This window comes from Zalophus californianus, chromosome 9 (assembly GCF_009762305.2).
Source record: "Zalophus californianus isolate mZalCal1 chromosome 9, mZalCal1.pri.v2, whole genome shotgun sequence".
NCBI classification, from domain to species: domain Eukaryota; kingdom Metazoa; phylum Chordata; class Mammalia; order Carnivora; family Otariidae; genus Zalophus; species Zalophus californianus.
In genome coordinates this window covers 120,614,359-120,630,142 of record NC_045603.1, presented here as the reverse complement: position 1 = coordinate 120,630,142, position 15,784 = coordinate 120,614,359, and the positions used below count along the sequence as shown (strand labels likewise).

Genomic DNA, 15,784 nt, shown 5'->3' with positions numbered 1-15,784 from the left:
GCAACCAAACACTATCTCCTTCAGTTGTATCTCTTTTTTTCTGGCCTTTTATTTTTATCATTTCTTTTATCCCTAATTCAATTCTTTATCTAACTATAGGTGCGTATATATGTGTGTGTGTGTGTATTTGTATACATGCGCAGATAACTAAATATGTATATATGTTCCATCAAATCATATTAAACGTAATTATTCTCTCCTCAATTTCTTTCTCTCCTGTCTTTCCTCTTCTCCTCCCAATTCCTCCAGGCCTACCAGAGCCACCCAAAGGCATTGTTATCACCAGGTTAAACTCTAGGCTGTGTGGCCCATAAAGCCTGATTGAATCAGGCCACGGGCTGGAGTAGTTAGGGGAAAATGGCTCCCTTTCCTTTAAACTAAAGAACAATTATCTCGTTTATGGGTTGTAGGAGACCCTTTCCCATCTAGGTACTGCTGACTGCCTTTGATGTTTAACCAGTCCCTCATACCTCTCTTTAAGAGAAGCAGGAGACCAGGGGCACCTGGGTGGCTCAGTTGGTTAAGCGACTGCCTTCGGCTCAGGTCATGATCCTAGAGTCCCGGGATTGAGTCCCACATCGGGCTCCCTGCTCAGTGGGGAGTCTGCTTCTCCCTCTGACCCTCTTCCCTCTCTTGCTCTCTATCTCTCATTCTCTCTCTCTCAAATAAATAAAATCTTAATAAATAAATAAATAAAAAGAGAAGCAGGAGACCAGAACACTGAAATCTCATTTTTGCTTCATGTTATCCTAATAAAAGGCATGGTATAGGAGGGTTGAAAACATCGATGAGTTTGGGCAATATGTGTGAACTTCACTTATCCAAAAAAGTCCTGAATTCTGTTCAGTGCCCCCATTTTCTGATTTCTTGAAAAGTCTCTAGTCTATCCATAAGCACTAAGCTAGAACCAACAGAAACACAAAGAGATTTAAAAAAAAAAAAAAAAAAGAAGTTCTTCACCAGAGAGGTATGAGCACACTACATTTGTTTACCAAAAACTTACTATGTATGAAAACACAGTCCCATGAGTGAAGTGTCAATTAACCATGGGCCCTCCATCTCCGGAAGACCTGAACGAACCTACTTCAAAAACTCTAGAGAGAATGAATCTCTGGCAATACTCCAGCCAAAAGGCTAGGGGTCCTCTGCCACCTCCAGGCCAGGGAGGCCCCCACAGGGGAACGGGGAAGAAGGCAGCTCAACAATCAGGGCCAAGAGCCCACAGCTGAAAACACTCTGGGGCGGGAGGATGTTCAAGAAGTGGAGAGAGACATGCCCCAGGGCAGCGAAGGAGACCTTTGGAACCCATGGCCAATGTTTACCCATCTCCAGATTAGAGGGGTGATCTGAGCCCCTTCCTGAGTCTGTGAAGATGAAATGAGTCAGTATGCATACAGTGCTGCGAATAGGGCCTAGCACATGATAAGCACTGTATAAATGCTAGCTAACTACTAGTAGTTAGGCTAAAAGCACGCCTACAGAAAAGCCTGCCAAAAAAAAGGTTACCTTCTTTAATCCCCACCAACAGACCTACTACTAACAGCCAGAAATACCTATGTCTCCATTCTTTAGTTCCCTGTGTAAGCTCTAGGATCTCTGGAGTGGTCTTGGCTGAGATGAAGCGAGACACTCCTTTCCCTAGCAACTAGGTTCAGATGTAAAATTGCAATATGGCAACATCATATGATTAAAATGGAAAGCTGACATGCACTTCAGAGCCCACACGTTCTCAGGGTGTAGTTCTGCAGCTTCTAACAAATGTTCCCAACTCTGCAACACTGTGAACCTCAAAACGGACTTGGTTGAAGACACACACATATTACCCTCCCCATTAAGAAAGACGCACATGCCATGAGTCCTCCAACAAAGTACCTGGCCTCAGAGTCTGTGGCAGAAACAAGTCACTGGCCACCGCCCCACCTGCGCGACACAGTGAGTCAGTTCTCCAGAACAGGCAGATCCACTTGCTTTCCTGTTCTGATGCCGAGCCACACCTGGCATGCTACGTTGACAATACTTACGCATTACAATAGGGCTTCTTTTCATAACCTTTGTAGTTGTTCATGTTGAGAGCCATCTTACAGACCTCACAATGGAAACATCCTTTATGCCAATACTGAAAAAAAAATAATAATAAATATTTAAAAGTTTAGTACAATGCCAGCGCTTTCCAGGATGGGTACAGAGAGGGGATATTTTTAGCGCAAGGCCGTCCCCACCCTTATTTGAAAATACTACAACAAAATGATTGTAGGTAACAGTAGATGTGTTTGCCTACTTCCACTTAAGTAAACAAGGCAGGCGGCTATTAAAATTGAGTTTTAAATGAATCCCCACCACAAGTACAGACTCTGACGGAAGAAGTGCCAAGGCTCTATCCACACCGCACTTCTACGAGCAGCCAGAACGGAATCCTGAACTGGCTAATGGAGGAATGGAACCTGTGTAGCGGCTTCCAAAGGAAGATGAATCCGGTTCAAAGTGCCTAAACACGGTGTTCGTAGCATCTCCACAAACATGGGTCCACCGGAAGTCAGGCAAGCCGACGGAGCAGGAGGGGGGCTGTGTAAGCACCCCTGCTCCCCCCCTCCCGGTCCAGCTTCTACTAAATTGTGGGGATGGTGGACTCAGCCCCGGACGCCTGGCGGGGTGACGGTGCGCTCTCGTGAGGCGTTTCTATCGCCACACGCACATTTCACAGGGACCGCCTCCGGCTGGTTTCAATTACCAGTCACTCGGGAGAGCGCCGGGGTCGTTCTCGCAGGCTGGTCCACTCCATCCGCGCCCGGGAAGGGCAGGGAGCAGGGCTGCAGGGGCCGGCCCGAAGCCACTTCCTCTGGAATTCCCCAACCGGGTGGATGAACCCCCCGCGGATCCCGCCCGCCGCGCCGAGCCAGGCTCTCCGGCGGGGATTATTCTTAGCACTGCCGCAGCGGCCGCCCCACGACATATTAATTATTCTTTGCCTCTCCACCTCGCCGCCGTCACAGGAGGCGCTGGGGCGGCGGTGAGGTGGGGTGCGGGCGGATCCTTGGGGCGGGGATGCGGGGCGGTGAGGGGCAGGAGGGCAGGTGGGAAGGGGTCGAGCCTGGGCTTTTCGACCCCGGGCCGCGCTCCGCCGCGCGCCCTCCGCAGCAGCTCGAGGCCCGCGCAGCCCCGCACCCTCGCCCTCCGCACCCCGACGAAACCCTTGCCGGTTCCAACATCACCAGCGCCAAGCGTGCTCTCTTGATACTCCTGCGGGCGTTTTCCTTTGCGCGCCCTCACCCTGTGCCAAGACACACACAAACACTGAGACCCACTCCTCTCCTTGCATCCCAGATGCCAAAACTTCTCGGAGCAGGTGCAGCCCGGCGCCCGGCAGGTCCCGGCTGGCCCGGCGCCCCCTCGCTCACCTTATCGAGGCAGTTGACTTTCTCCGTGGGATACACGACTTTCCCGCAGCGGGCGCATTGGGGGTTCATTGTCGCGGTTCCCTGGGGCGGCGGCTGTGCGGCAGCGGCTGGGGGCTCCGAGGAGCCGCTGTGACATCCCCCGGCGAGCCCCGCACCGCCTCCGGGAAGGCGGGAGAGCTGCGGGCGGCCGGGCGCCGGGGTCGGGAGTCGGCGCCGGACCCCTGGCGAGCCTGCCGCGCGTCGCGCGGGAAGGGCGGCGGGGGCGCGGGTGGGTGTGCGGCGGGGCCTGGCGCCGGGGGGCGGCCGCACTCGCTGGCCCCGGCTCGGCTCCGGCTCGGGCTCCGCGCCGCTCGCTCTGCGTCGCTCGCACTCCAGGTACGGGTGACTCACACAGACACTGGCTCCCGCCCCTCGCGCTCACTCGCTCCCCCGCCTCGTCGCCGCCGCCGCCGCGCAGGCCAAACCCACCGGCGCGCCCGGACCCAAGTGGCAGGGAACGAGCACGTCGGGCACCGGGGAGGGAGGGCGCAGCTGGTGAAAGGCGGGGGGGTGGGGGGGCGGCGAGACCTGGAGAGCTCCGCAGACAGCCGCGGGCTGCGACTGTGAGGCCTGGGAGCGAGCTGGTACCGCAGCCGCAGCCGGGGGCGGCCAGGTGGGCGGCGACGGGGGAGGGAAGCGCTGGCGATGGGAGAAACTGGGGGGGGCCGGCGCTCAGACCCGCGCACTCCCTGCCCTTCCTCTTCTGCCTTCTGCCCCAGCGAGGTCCCCCCCCCCCCGCAGACCGGTGTTCCTGGCACCCAGAGGACGCGGGCTTGAGCGCGCCCTGCTCCTCCAGCCCCCGGCACGGCGGGCCGCGGCGCACCAACGCCCCACGCAGAGCCGGGTCCCCGGGCCGAGGCTGTCCCGGCCGCGCGCACCGGCGCGCTCGGGCCCAGGAGCCGCGAGACCCGCAGGGACCCAGGGGACTCACGTCCCCGCGGCGCCGCGCATGGTGTCGCGCCCGCTCGCAGGGGCGTCTTCGGAGAAAAGCGGGCCGCGCGCGCCTGTGTGAGGTCGTCAGACCCTAGAGGGGGAAGCCGCTTCTCTCACTGGCTCCCAACCCCTGCACTTTTTTTATCAGTTCTTGGGGAACGAGTGGTCATTTTAGGCCCCTATCAAGCCTTTCTGGATTAATAAACGGTCATCATTCATTCTGTTGTGCGTCTGTTTGTGTGTGTGTGTGTGCGCGTGCAATGTATATTTTTGCAATTGAACACAGAATCTACGAAAAGTTCTTCACTTGCAGGAAGGGAAGCAATTATAAACTCATGGTCCTATGAGGGTAGGATGAAACCAAACGGAATAGAAATCAGTTTTAAGTTTTAATAAGATCTCAGGTTATTGGATTCGCTTTATAAAAAGCAGCAAAATGGAGCTACAACGCCTGAGTTCAAAGCCCAACCCTGCCATTTACTAGTCCTGTGACTTTATGCAAGACTTTATGCAACCACTAAGCGTCTCTATGACTCAGTTTTCTAATCTACAAAATGGGGATAACATAGCGCTACAGAAACAGCTCCTACTCTCCTACTGTGAGGATTAAATGAGTCAGCAGTTCTGAAGTGCTTCAATCCACCTGCCTCTTGGTAAACACTACATAAGTGTCAACTAGGATTATCATAGGTTGGGTATAACAAATAAGCAAACACATTCCGTTGCTAGCACACAGATTAAGACTCAGTAATGCCACATAGCAACTACTGTGACAAATATTTCTGTCATTTTTTTAAAGTCATAGCTGCAGCCTTTCATGAAAAAAAGATTGATTTCTGAGCCTCTTTGGCAGTCTGCGCTGATGAAATCGCATTCCTAATGATGTTGTGCTGTTTGACTTTTCAAAAGAGATAATTTCTTGAAAGAGATTCACCAATGCAAGAGCCTTTGAGCCCCTCATTGCCCTGCTCACAAATCCCCCTCAAAGGCAAATAAAACAATAATTTGCTGTCGGAGAGGATCAGTTGTCATTTTAAAACACATCAGTGCTCTTTAAAAATGCCTGAGACCCTGGATAAACCTGGAGGATTTTATGCTAAGTGAAATAAGCCCGACAGTGAAAGACAAATACTGCATGGTATCACTTATACGTGGAATAAGAAAGAAAGAAAGAAAGAAAGATGTAGGTGTTAACTCAATAGGGGGAAACCCTTTCACAAGGAATATGTATATCAAATCATTATACTGTACACTTTAAATATCTTACAATTTTATTTGTCAATGATACCTCAAAAAAGCTGAGGGGAGAAGAAAGGACCATAGGATATTTATTCTTTAAAAAAAAAAAAGAAAGAAAAGAAATGCCCAAGAAAGGCATATATGATCATCCGAAAGGAATAATCTTTTAGGGTTTAGATTTTCATGACTATAAATCATAGAAATAAAATATAAATAATATATATTTATATAAAGTATATATTTATAAAAAATTAAAATCCTATTCTCTTTTCTAAATGGTACGCAAAAAATTCTGAGGAAGATTGATGGCGATCATGACATTTATAGCTGATTTATCAGATCTTTTAACTATGAATTATATAATTTCTTAGCAAACCAGCACCTATCACAATGCCTGACACAGAGTAGGTACTAATTAAATGTCTGTTGAAAGACAGTGTGAATAAAACAAATGAACGTGTTAAAATTGGAATTAACTATGATGTTCTATCCCTCAAAAGTGAATGCTTAGAGTTGTATTTTCCTCTCACATCTCTTTCTCTTACTATTTTCATTTTCTGCATTAAACCAGCTTCTAAGTTTCTTAGTGTCATTTTACTGATGTAAGAGGAATTTTAATACCATCTGTCTTAAAAGGACTTCTTTATTTCAAAATTCAAAGTACTATAAACAAGAGAATTGGCAGAAACCTGTCATCTGGCCCAGCCTTCCTCCTTCAAGCAGATGAATGATTTAATTATCCACTAGGGAGACCTTTTGCCCCTTTCAAGTCTTTTTCACTTGACTGGTCAAGAAATCATTCCTTCTGGTAACTATACCCCAATATCTCTACTTTAATTAAATCCTTTTCTGCTGGCTTAGACACCCACAGATACAAAGAAGGACTGACTAGCATGACCCTCATGAAAACATTTAGATACTTATAAAATTCAATTTTTTCTTTAGCTAAAATTCCCAAATCTATTTACTTTTACCTGTGGGGCCGATTTATATAAAACCTATTGAATACCAGATAATCACCTTTGCTATTTAAATTAAATAAATTGAACTTCAAATAAAAGCTTTCATGAGCAGTTACTACTACGGAAAGCTAAATAGTGGCTTTGACAAGCATTACCTTGGGCACAGATTGTGATAGGTTGTGTTATTGGTTCACAACTGGCAATGTTTCCTGTAGGCATAGTGTATTTCTCCACTACAGGGACTCTGTACTTGACCATGTGACTTCCTTTGGCCAATGGAGCAGAAGCTTTAAGGTACCTGCGCAGTTTACCTCTGTTCTCCCACCCCTTGAGCTCTGGTTCCCAGCCATGAGAAGAGCATATCCCAGGGAGTGGCTGCTTCATTGACTTTGTCCAAGAATGAAAAGACCTATCCAGCCAGGAGAGCCCAACTGAGTTCTGTAAACCCAACCATGCCCAGCAGAGCCCCGGCAAGCCCACAACCCTCACATCATGAGAGTAAAAAAATAATTGCTGAGCCATTGAGATTTTGAGGGTTGACAGTTACTGCAGCAAAAGCTGACTCATACACCACCGATGAGAACTGAAGAAATGCTTTCTACTTCATCAACAACAAGGAACTAATGGGTTTACAAACAAGATTCAGTATGTGTTTTGTTTTATTTTGTTTGTTTACTTCCCTAAAAGGCATAGCTCTTTTTATTAATTAATTATTCATTCTCTCATTATACAAAGCTTTATTATGTGCCTTCTGTTTGTAAGACATTATGTAAAATTGTATACATTTTTGCCAGTTGGCTCAAATTCATCATGGAGGCAAATTTTCCCGGCCAACAACTTTGATAAATAAAACTAAAGAAAAAGAATAAATTTTAGCTTCGTTTGATAGCTGTGCCTGAGCCTCAGCCTAATGAAACATTTCTCCAAAGATCTTAACACACTTTAGAGAAATTATCTCACTGACCATTGTAGCACTCCTGCAAGGCAGTGAGGTACATAAGATAAAAACATTAAGGGCAATTCAAGATTCAGAAGCTGTTCTAGAAACAGTTCCTCTATTCATCCATTCAATACACAATTATTGGTAGACAGGTCTTAGGCACAAGGGGATGCAATGGGGAATAAGGCATAATCTCCCCTCATAATAAAATCTAGTGGGACAGATAAGCAAACAATGAATTACAAGGTGATAAACGCTCAAAAATAACACTCTGCCCCAGACAACGTGGAAGAACAGAGGAGGGATTTCTAATTCAGCTAGGAAGTCAGGAAATGCTAGTAGAGGAAGTGGTCACTACACTTTCTACAAGGAGTAGGAACTAGGTAGCACCCCTCTCGCAAGAATAGAAGGCCCCCTAAGGGGAGGGTTTAGGGTGATTTCCCTTTCTTCCCCCCGTTTTAGGAGTTATTTTGCTCTTACACACATGCTGAAAGTAATACATCGCTTCAATGCCCCCTCCCAACATAGCACAACAAGAAACTTCAAATAATAATGAAACCTTTCTTAATCGATGACACATCATATCAGACAAACCCCACCAAAGCCCCAGCTTACCAAAAATGTTTGTCAATATATCAGCTTTTAATGTAAGTTTGACCTAACACCTTAAGGACTTGCAAAGGAGGGGAAGAAAGGCAGAGGAAGCAGAAGCACCTTGTGGTCCACGTGGGACTGAGCATACTAGGATGTTGGGCAAGACAGACCCTCGTGGTGGCAAAACGTGGTCTTTCAAGAAGTCCTCACGCTCAGACCCAGAACCCATGCCTCTGTCACCTTCCACAGCAAAAGAGGCTTTGCAGATGTGATTAAGGTAAGGATCTCGAGATAGAAGTGACCCTAGGTTATCCCAGTGAGCCAATGCAATCTCAAGCGTCCTTCAGAAGAGGGAGGCAGAGGGTCAGAGTCAGAAAAGTGACAACGGAAGCAGAGACCAGACGGAGAGATTTGACAACGCTACCCTGCTGGCCTGGACAATGCTTGAAGGGGCCACAAAGCAAAGAATGTAGGCAGTCTCTAAGAAGCCAGAAAATGCAAAGAAACAAATTCTCGCCCAGAGCCTCCAGAGGGAACACAATCTGGCCAACATCTTGATTTTAGGACTCTGGACCTGCAAAACTGGAAGATGATAAATTGGTGTTGTTAAGAACACAACGGTAAATTTGTGTTGTGCCAGCTGCAAGAGGAAACTAAGACACCGTCTGCGTGTGAGTTCTGTTGTGTCGTTATTAGGACCTCAGTGAGTTCCAGGGCTTCTAAAGGAAGCACTTGGCGATCAAGTTGGCTATGATTCTTTTTTTTTTTAAGATTTTTTATTTATTTATTTGAGAGAGAGAGAATGAGAGAGAGAGAGCACAAGAGGGAAGAGGGTCAGAGGGAGAAGCAGACTCCCCGCCTAGCAGGGACCCCGATGTGGGACTCGATCCCGGGACTCCAGGATCATGACCTGAGCCGAAGGCAGTCGCTCAACCAACTGAGCCACCCAGGCGCCCAAGTTGGCTATGATTCTTATCAGCATTGTCTCCAAAGGAGAGATCCCAGAGCAAAATGCTTCAAAGCATAAGCCTTCACTTTCTCTCCTAATGAAAGGACTTATTTTACTTGCAGTCTTCAGATAATTGCCTTGCTTCTCCACTTTATTTTTCATATGTACATACAAATATTACAGGTAGTTCACAAAGTCACCATATTTCTCTCCAAATCTCCCTGAATCTTCTTCTCCTCTTCTATAGAACTACTTGATGAGTACCAGCCTCATCTCGGCAGCCAGGACCCTGGAAATCAACCCAAACTCCTTCCTCTCTTCCTAACCGACCCTGTCCAGTTATGCAATCCCATTAACTTTTATCTCCAAAAGAATCTGTGAATCTGTCTCCATATCCACCACCACTGCCTTCGCTTAGCAATTTACCATGTCCTCCTTGGCTCGTTCTGGGACAACCCTCTAGGAAGTCTTATCAGCAGACAGGACCCGGAAGGAGGAAGGACTTCACCCTCCCAGACAGGACTTAGAGATGTCGTAGATTGGAAATTGTGGGACCCCACACTACATGACTTTAACAAAGAAAAATTAATTCATGTAAAGCACCAAACACGGTGTCTGGCATCCAGTAAGAACTTAGTAAAATATGTGCTTAATCATTGAACAACCAGAAAAATAAGTAAATAAGCCTGACCTCCCTGCTCTATTTTAATACAAATCAGATAGGAGGGGACAAGTATGTGATAGTTATTATTACCCTTTTCATGTGTCTCAAGACTGCTTTCCGAATGAATCATCTGCCAAACTTGATAAATATCAAGCTATAAAAATAAAACCTGCATTATATAAAACTCACAAGATATCAAAAAGTACTGTGGGGCATGGGTGGCGAGCTGAGGCGGGAGCAGGCTGTGGTAGCAAGGACAGCAGTGGGGGGTAGCACCAGGGCAGGGCTCACAGGATGCCCGATGCCTTGGGGATCTCAGACGGACAGCCAGAGAGCACAACGGCCCAGCTCCTGGAGAAGGAGGGCTGAAGAAAATGGATGGCAGCTGCAGCGCCTGCTGGCTCCCATCAGGTCAGTTCCTGCATCAGTGCCCGGCAGCCTTGGCGAAGACCCTGCCTGACAGAAATCTTAAAAAGAAAAACAAAACACTTTGCTTAAAATACTCACTTGGGGAAAAAAAATTATAATTGGCCTTTAATAACCTGCTATGAACAAAATTCGTATGTTGAAGCCCTAACTGCCAATGTGATGCTGTGTGAAGATGGACCTTTGGAGGATGATTAGGTTTAGAGGAGGTCGTGAGGTTGAGACACTCCTGATGGGATTCGTGCCCCTAGAAGAAGAGGCACCAGAGAGCTTGTGTTGACCCATAACCTTGGGAGTTTCCAGGGTGAAGTGTGAAACTGGCCCACATACCCGGAGGGTGAGGAAGGATAGAAGAAAAAGGCAGACGTCTTCAGACTGTCGATGACCATCTTAATAAGGGACCTTACCTGTGGGGCTTATCCTGGACAGCTGCAAGATGAGTAGATCTTCGCATCCTCCTGCCAGAACCTTAAGAGTTTATAGAAGGGCCTCAGCAGGGTTCAGCCATGTATACGGTCGAGAATGACACATCACTCTCTCAAGGCTACATCCTTAAAGTGGCTCCTAGTACAAGAAAGCTGTGGGAAATGTACTTATGAAGAACAGGGGAAGGTTTAAGGAGCCTCCTGTGGCCCCTAGTCTAGCTCATGGGTCAACAGGCAATCATTTCCTCTCAATGACCTCCTCCAACTACTTGCTCCCTTCCTCTCTCCCTCCCCTTTCTCCCTTCCTGAGCTCTCTCTCTCTCTCTCTCCCGCCCCATATGTGTGCACACAGCAAGCAGACAGCCATCTGCAAGCTAGGAAGACTGCCTTCACCAGAACCCAACCATACTGGCACCCTGAGGTCAGACTCCCAGACTCCAGTACTGTGAGAAATAAATTTTTACTGGTTTTTTTTTTAAGATTTTTTTTTTTTTTTTTTTTACTCATGAAAGACAGAGAGAGAGAGAGAGAGGCAGAGGGAGAAGCAGGCTCCCTTGCTGAGCAGGGAGCCTGATGCAGGACTCGATCCCAGGACCCTGGGATCATGATCACACTTAACCGACTGAGCCACCCAGGCGCCCTAAATTTCTGCTGTTTAACCCACCCAGTCATGGTATGCTGTGATGGCAGCTGGAGCTAACATACTACCTCAACGTGGCTTACAGTCACTTGAGAACTAGATCAAGGAAAATGTACTTTTTGCCCAATGACAATAGTAATAGAAATAAAGGCACATGATTTTTATTCCTTGTAGTAAGTTCTTATGCTTTTTATACCAAAGCTCTGACTCATTCGTTAGCATTAATTCTGAACTTCAAAAAAAGAGTAGATTTCTAACCTGCTTGGCAAGAATTGCAATTATGTTCAGTGACAGATTAAAGGATCATCTTCTTCTTAATATACACAAAAGCAAATAAAAATTTAATCATTTTTTAAAATAATATTAAATTATATGGCTTAGAAGCAGTCAAAAAGAAAAGGGTTGTTTTAGGTATTAAAAAAAAAAAAACTAGGATTAGATTGGGTTGATTAAAATTCTGTGTGGGCACGCCTGGGTGGCCCAGATGGTTAAGCGTCTGCCTTCAGCTCTGGTCATGATCCCAGGGTCCTGGGATTGAGTCCCGCATTAGGCTCCTTGCTCAGCAGGGAGCCTGCTTCTCCCTCTGCCTGCCACTCCCCCTGCTTATGCTCTCTCTCTCTGACAAATAAATAAAATCTTTAAAATAAATAAATAAAATAAAATAAAATTCTGTGTGGACCTAACAGAAATGTGGAAGAGGGAAAGACTAGAAAATACCTCAAAATCAAAACTATTTTGGGGAGAAAAAGACATTAACTCTAAAACTTATCCAAAATGAAGGTAGCATTTCCTTTAGACTCTAGCTACAAAAAACAGAGAGCCACTTCAGTATGATAATAATGTTCCCTTTATACAGAAATCCAGGAAAAGTTGGACAACCCAGCTCCAAAAATGACGGGATCTTTATAGAGCCATGAGAAAAAAAAAAAACAACAGATCGATAATACAATCAATTTAAGAATCTTTATTTTAGTGACCTGTTGCTATGATCTGAATGTTTAGGTCTCCCCCAAAATTCATACATTGAAATGCTACCTCCCCAAGGCGATGGCATTAGGAGGTGGGGCCTTGGGGAGAAGATTGGGCCATAAGGGCAGAGCCCTCGCGAATGCGATTAGTGCCCTTGTAAGAAAGACCTCAGAAGCTCCCCTGCACCTGCCACCATGTGAGGACACAGCAAGAAGATGCTATCTATGAACCACAAAGAGGGCCCTTACTAGACACTGAATCTGCCAGTGCCTTTGGTTTAGACTTCCCATCCTCCAGGATTGTGAAAAATACATTTCTGTTGTTTATATGCTCTCTGGTCTACCAGCCTCCGGTATTTCTGCTACAGCAGCCTGAGTGTGCTGGCACCTGTTATTAGGCAATTCAGCTGATCTGCACACAGCTGCTTCTCTCTGTCACTACTCGCTTATTCTCACCCCCGTTTGTCTATCTCCCATGCTTCTCCATAGACAGGTTTCCCTATTCACAGATCTTGCTTACTTGTAATTTCTTCCTTATAAATCTGGCTGTGGCCATGACCACACATGGCCCCAAGTGCTCTCTTAGCATCTTTTTCAACTTCACCTCCCATAAATAACAGTCTCATTCTTTCTCCCTCTTTCCAGGTCAGAAAAACATGCTGATGAGCCCAGCTCATCTTTTCAGATCTCTGGGTCGTTGGTACTTCTTCACTGTCCTGATGTCAGGTCTAAGCAGCTCTAGAGGAAATAAGGAGGGGACACAGCATCACAGGAACAGGGACCCACCTGTTCCCCAGAGGCTGTGGCCAGGCAGGCATTTGAGGGCCTGACCCATCAAGAATATTAAGGGAGGGATGCCTGGGTGGCTCAGTTGGTTAAGCGACTGCCTTCAGCTCAGGTCATGATCCTGGGGTCCCGGGATCGAGTCCCGCATCAGGCTCCCTGCTCAGCAGGGAGTCTGCTTCTCCCTCTGACCTTCCTCCATCTCATGCTCTCTCTCTACCATTCTCTCTCTCTCTCAATAAATAAATAAAAATCTTTATAAAAAAAAAGAATATTAAGGGAAGCTTGGGTGCCTAGGTCAATTAAGGGGCTGCCTTCAGCTCAGGTCCTGATCCCGGGGTCCTGGGATCCAGCCCCCATCGGGCTCCCTGCTCATCGGGGAGTCTGCTTCTCCCTCTCCCTCTGCCTCTCTCCCCTGCTCATGCTCTCTCTCTCTCTCAAATGAATAAATAAATAAAATCTTAAAAAAATATATTAAGGGAAGCTCAAGAACAAAAATGAGGGAAGGGCTAGCTAGGCTCACTTTTTTTTTTTAAGATTTATGTATTTGAGAGAGAGCGTGCACATGCATGTGCAAGCACGCAGGTGAGCAGAAGGGAGAGCAGAGGGAGAGAATCTCAAGCAGACTCCCCGCTGACTCTGGGGCCCAATTTGGACTCGATCCACTAACCCTGAGATCATGACCCCAGCCAAAATCAAGAGTCTGAGGCTCAGCCGACTGAGCCACCCAGGCGCCCCTTGGCTCACTTTTTAAATCTGAATATCATTATAGACCAAAATCTGACCAAAGATAAGATGTAGCTGTGGGAGTTTTTTCTCTTTTAAATTTAAATTAAAACATAAGTATACATATATTCTTGTCTTTAAGATGTTATTCCCATTTCTAAGAAACAGAAGTAAATAAGAACAAGGATGTCACAATGGCCTCAAAGAAAGCTCTGAGCTCTTAGGAATTGGAAATCAGCCCATTCCGAGTAACCATGCAAAGGTCTGTATATGTGTTGTCCAACAGAAATTTAATGAGAGTCGCAAACATGAGCCACATTTTGAAATTTCATTTAAAATTTTAAATTTCACATTTTAAAATTTCACAAAATTTCACATTTTAAAAAGTAATAAGGAGTAATAAGGAAGGAATGGAAGATATTTTCATAATATATTTTACTTAACCTAATTTAACCAAACTATTATTGTATTATTATAATTATAAATATATAATTATATTTGTAATATAATTAGACATATTTATAACTGAATGTTAAAATTAATATAATTATTAAATTATATAAAATTGGGCGCCTGGGTGGCTCAGTTGGTTAAGCAACTGCCTTCGGCTCAGGTCATGATCCTGGAGTCCCAGGATCGAGTCCCGCATCGGGCTCCCTGCTCAGCAGGGAGTCTGCTTCTCCCTCTGACCTTCCCCCCCCATGTACTCTCTCTCTCTCTCTCATTCTCTCTCTCAAATAAATAAATAAAATTTTAAAAAATTATATAAAATTAACATTAAAATTGTAAATATTTGTGATAATTATTATAATTTGGATGGATTTGATATATAATATGATAATAAATATTATATATATAATGTTATTATTATCCTAAACTCCTGATCCGCTCATCTCTAGTCAGAACAGGGTATGGGCAGCCTGGAAAAGGGCATTGTGGTGTGAGGAAGGGAGCTGGGGCGTGGGGGAGGGGAAGTGGGGGGCACAAAAGCCAAGGACCCCAGAAACTCAGGGAGGCAAGCCTGTGTGATTGCTAAAGTCAGCCAGGCCCACAAATGTAGTTCATAAAAATCAAGAGCCTGGAAAAATCAACAGAGCAGTGTCAAGGACAAATACCATTTGTGTAGCTGACAAAAGTAGAATATGTTTCGCTTTATATCCACAAATTGACATAGTTGTTTAATCTACTCGAGCTCCTGGTAATGAGCTCCATGGGAAGGCCTCCCTTAAGGAGAAAATAATTGCTGGGCAGGTTTTTCATGAGTGAAGAAGACAAGGCCCACCCTAGTGAAAACTGCGCCGGTCATTCAAGCGACCAACGGGGTTTTTTTTCCACTTTTCTTTGGCCATAATTCTCATTTTTCAGTGGGCTGTGGGTTCATGATCATCAGAAGATGTTTCCCTGTTCAAATGTTGCAGCAAAAAATGTCTCGTGGCCACCCAGGCTAAGGCACTGGCTCCTCGCTCCCCTCAAGGGGGTTGACATCTCACTGAAAGACCAGGAAGGCGGTTTTCCCTTCGTGTACTCATCAAACAAGGAAATGCGATGTCTGCTCATCACCATTTCAACAAACGCACATGGTACAACCCGTGCCCATTAGCCATCGATACCAGAGCAAGTAAGTGTTCTTCAGCCATGACTAATATAAATTAAATGAAATGAATGGAACGGACCACATGGAGATGGATGGAGAAAAGAGCCTTCATTATATAAAAGAGAAACCCGAGCCCCTGTGCTGCTAAGGCAGCTTCATCCAATAAAAATACGTATTAAAGCTCAAATAAAACAAAACAGAGATGTAATGTCGTAACCGAGTACCTCTTAAAAATTAAAGTGAAAAGGTAAAACATAATGTTAAAGAGCATTTAATGACACAAAAAGATGTTTCCGATATTTTGTTAAGGGAAAAAAGCAGGTTATAAAACAAGCGTTCGCTATGATCTCATTGTTAATTTTATGTAAGTAAATGCCCACAGAAAACATTGGACCAGCGTGCACTCAATAAGCAACGGAGGTGGGATTACAGTGCGTTTGTATTTTCTTTTCTATCCATATTTTCCACATTTTCTACAATAAACATCACTTTCACAAGAAAACTCTT

At 45.8% G+C, this 15,784-nt stretch overlaps 1 protein-coding gene across 2 annotated transcripts in view; it reads right to left on the bottom strand.

The window, feature by feature from the left end:
- NEBL (nebulette) overlaps positions 1-3,635 on the bottom strand; it is a 350,953-nt gene extending 347,318 nt beyond the window's left edge. The window contains exons 1-2 of one of the 2 annotated variants that reach the window (XM_035721807.1): positions 3,396-3,635; positions 2,022-2,116 (exon numbers count right to left, since the gene is read on the bottom strand). In XM_035721807.1, coding sequence (XP_035577700.1) covers positions 2,022-2,116; positions 3,396-3,464 — 164 coding nt within the window. In that variant the 5' untranslated portion in view covers positions 3,465-3,635. The remainder of the gene's footprint in view (positions 1-2,021; positions 2,117-3,395) is intronic. The other variant, XM_027594782.2, reaches the window with a different exon arrangement.
- Between the last annotated feature and the right edge of the window lie 12,149 nt (positions 3,636-15,784).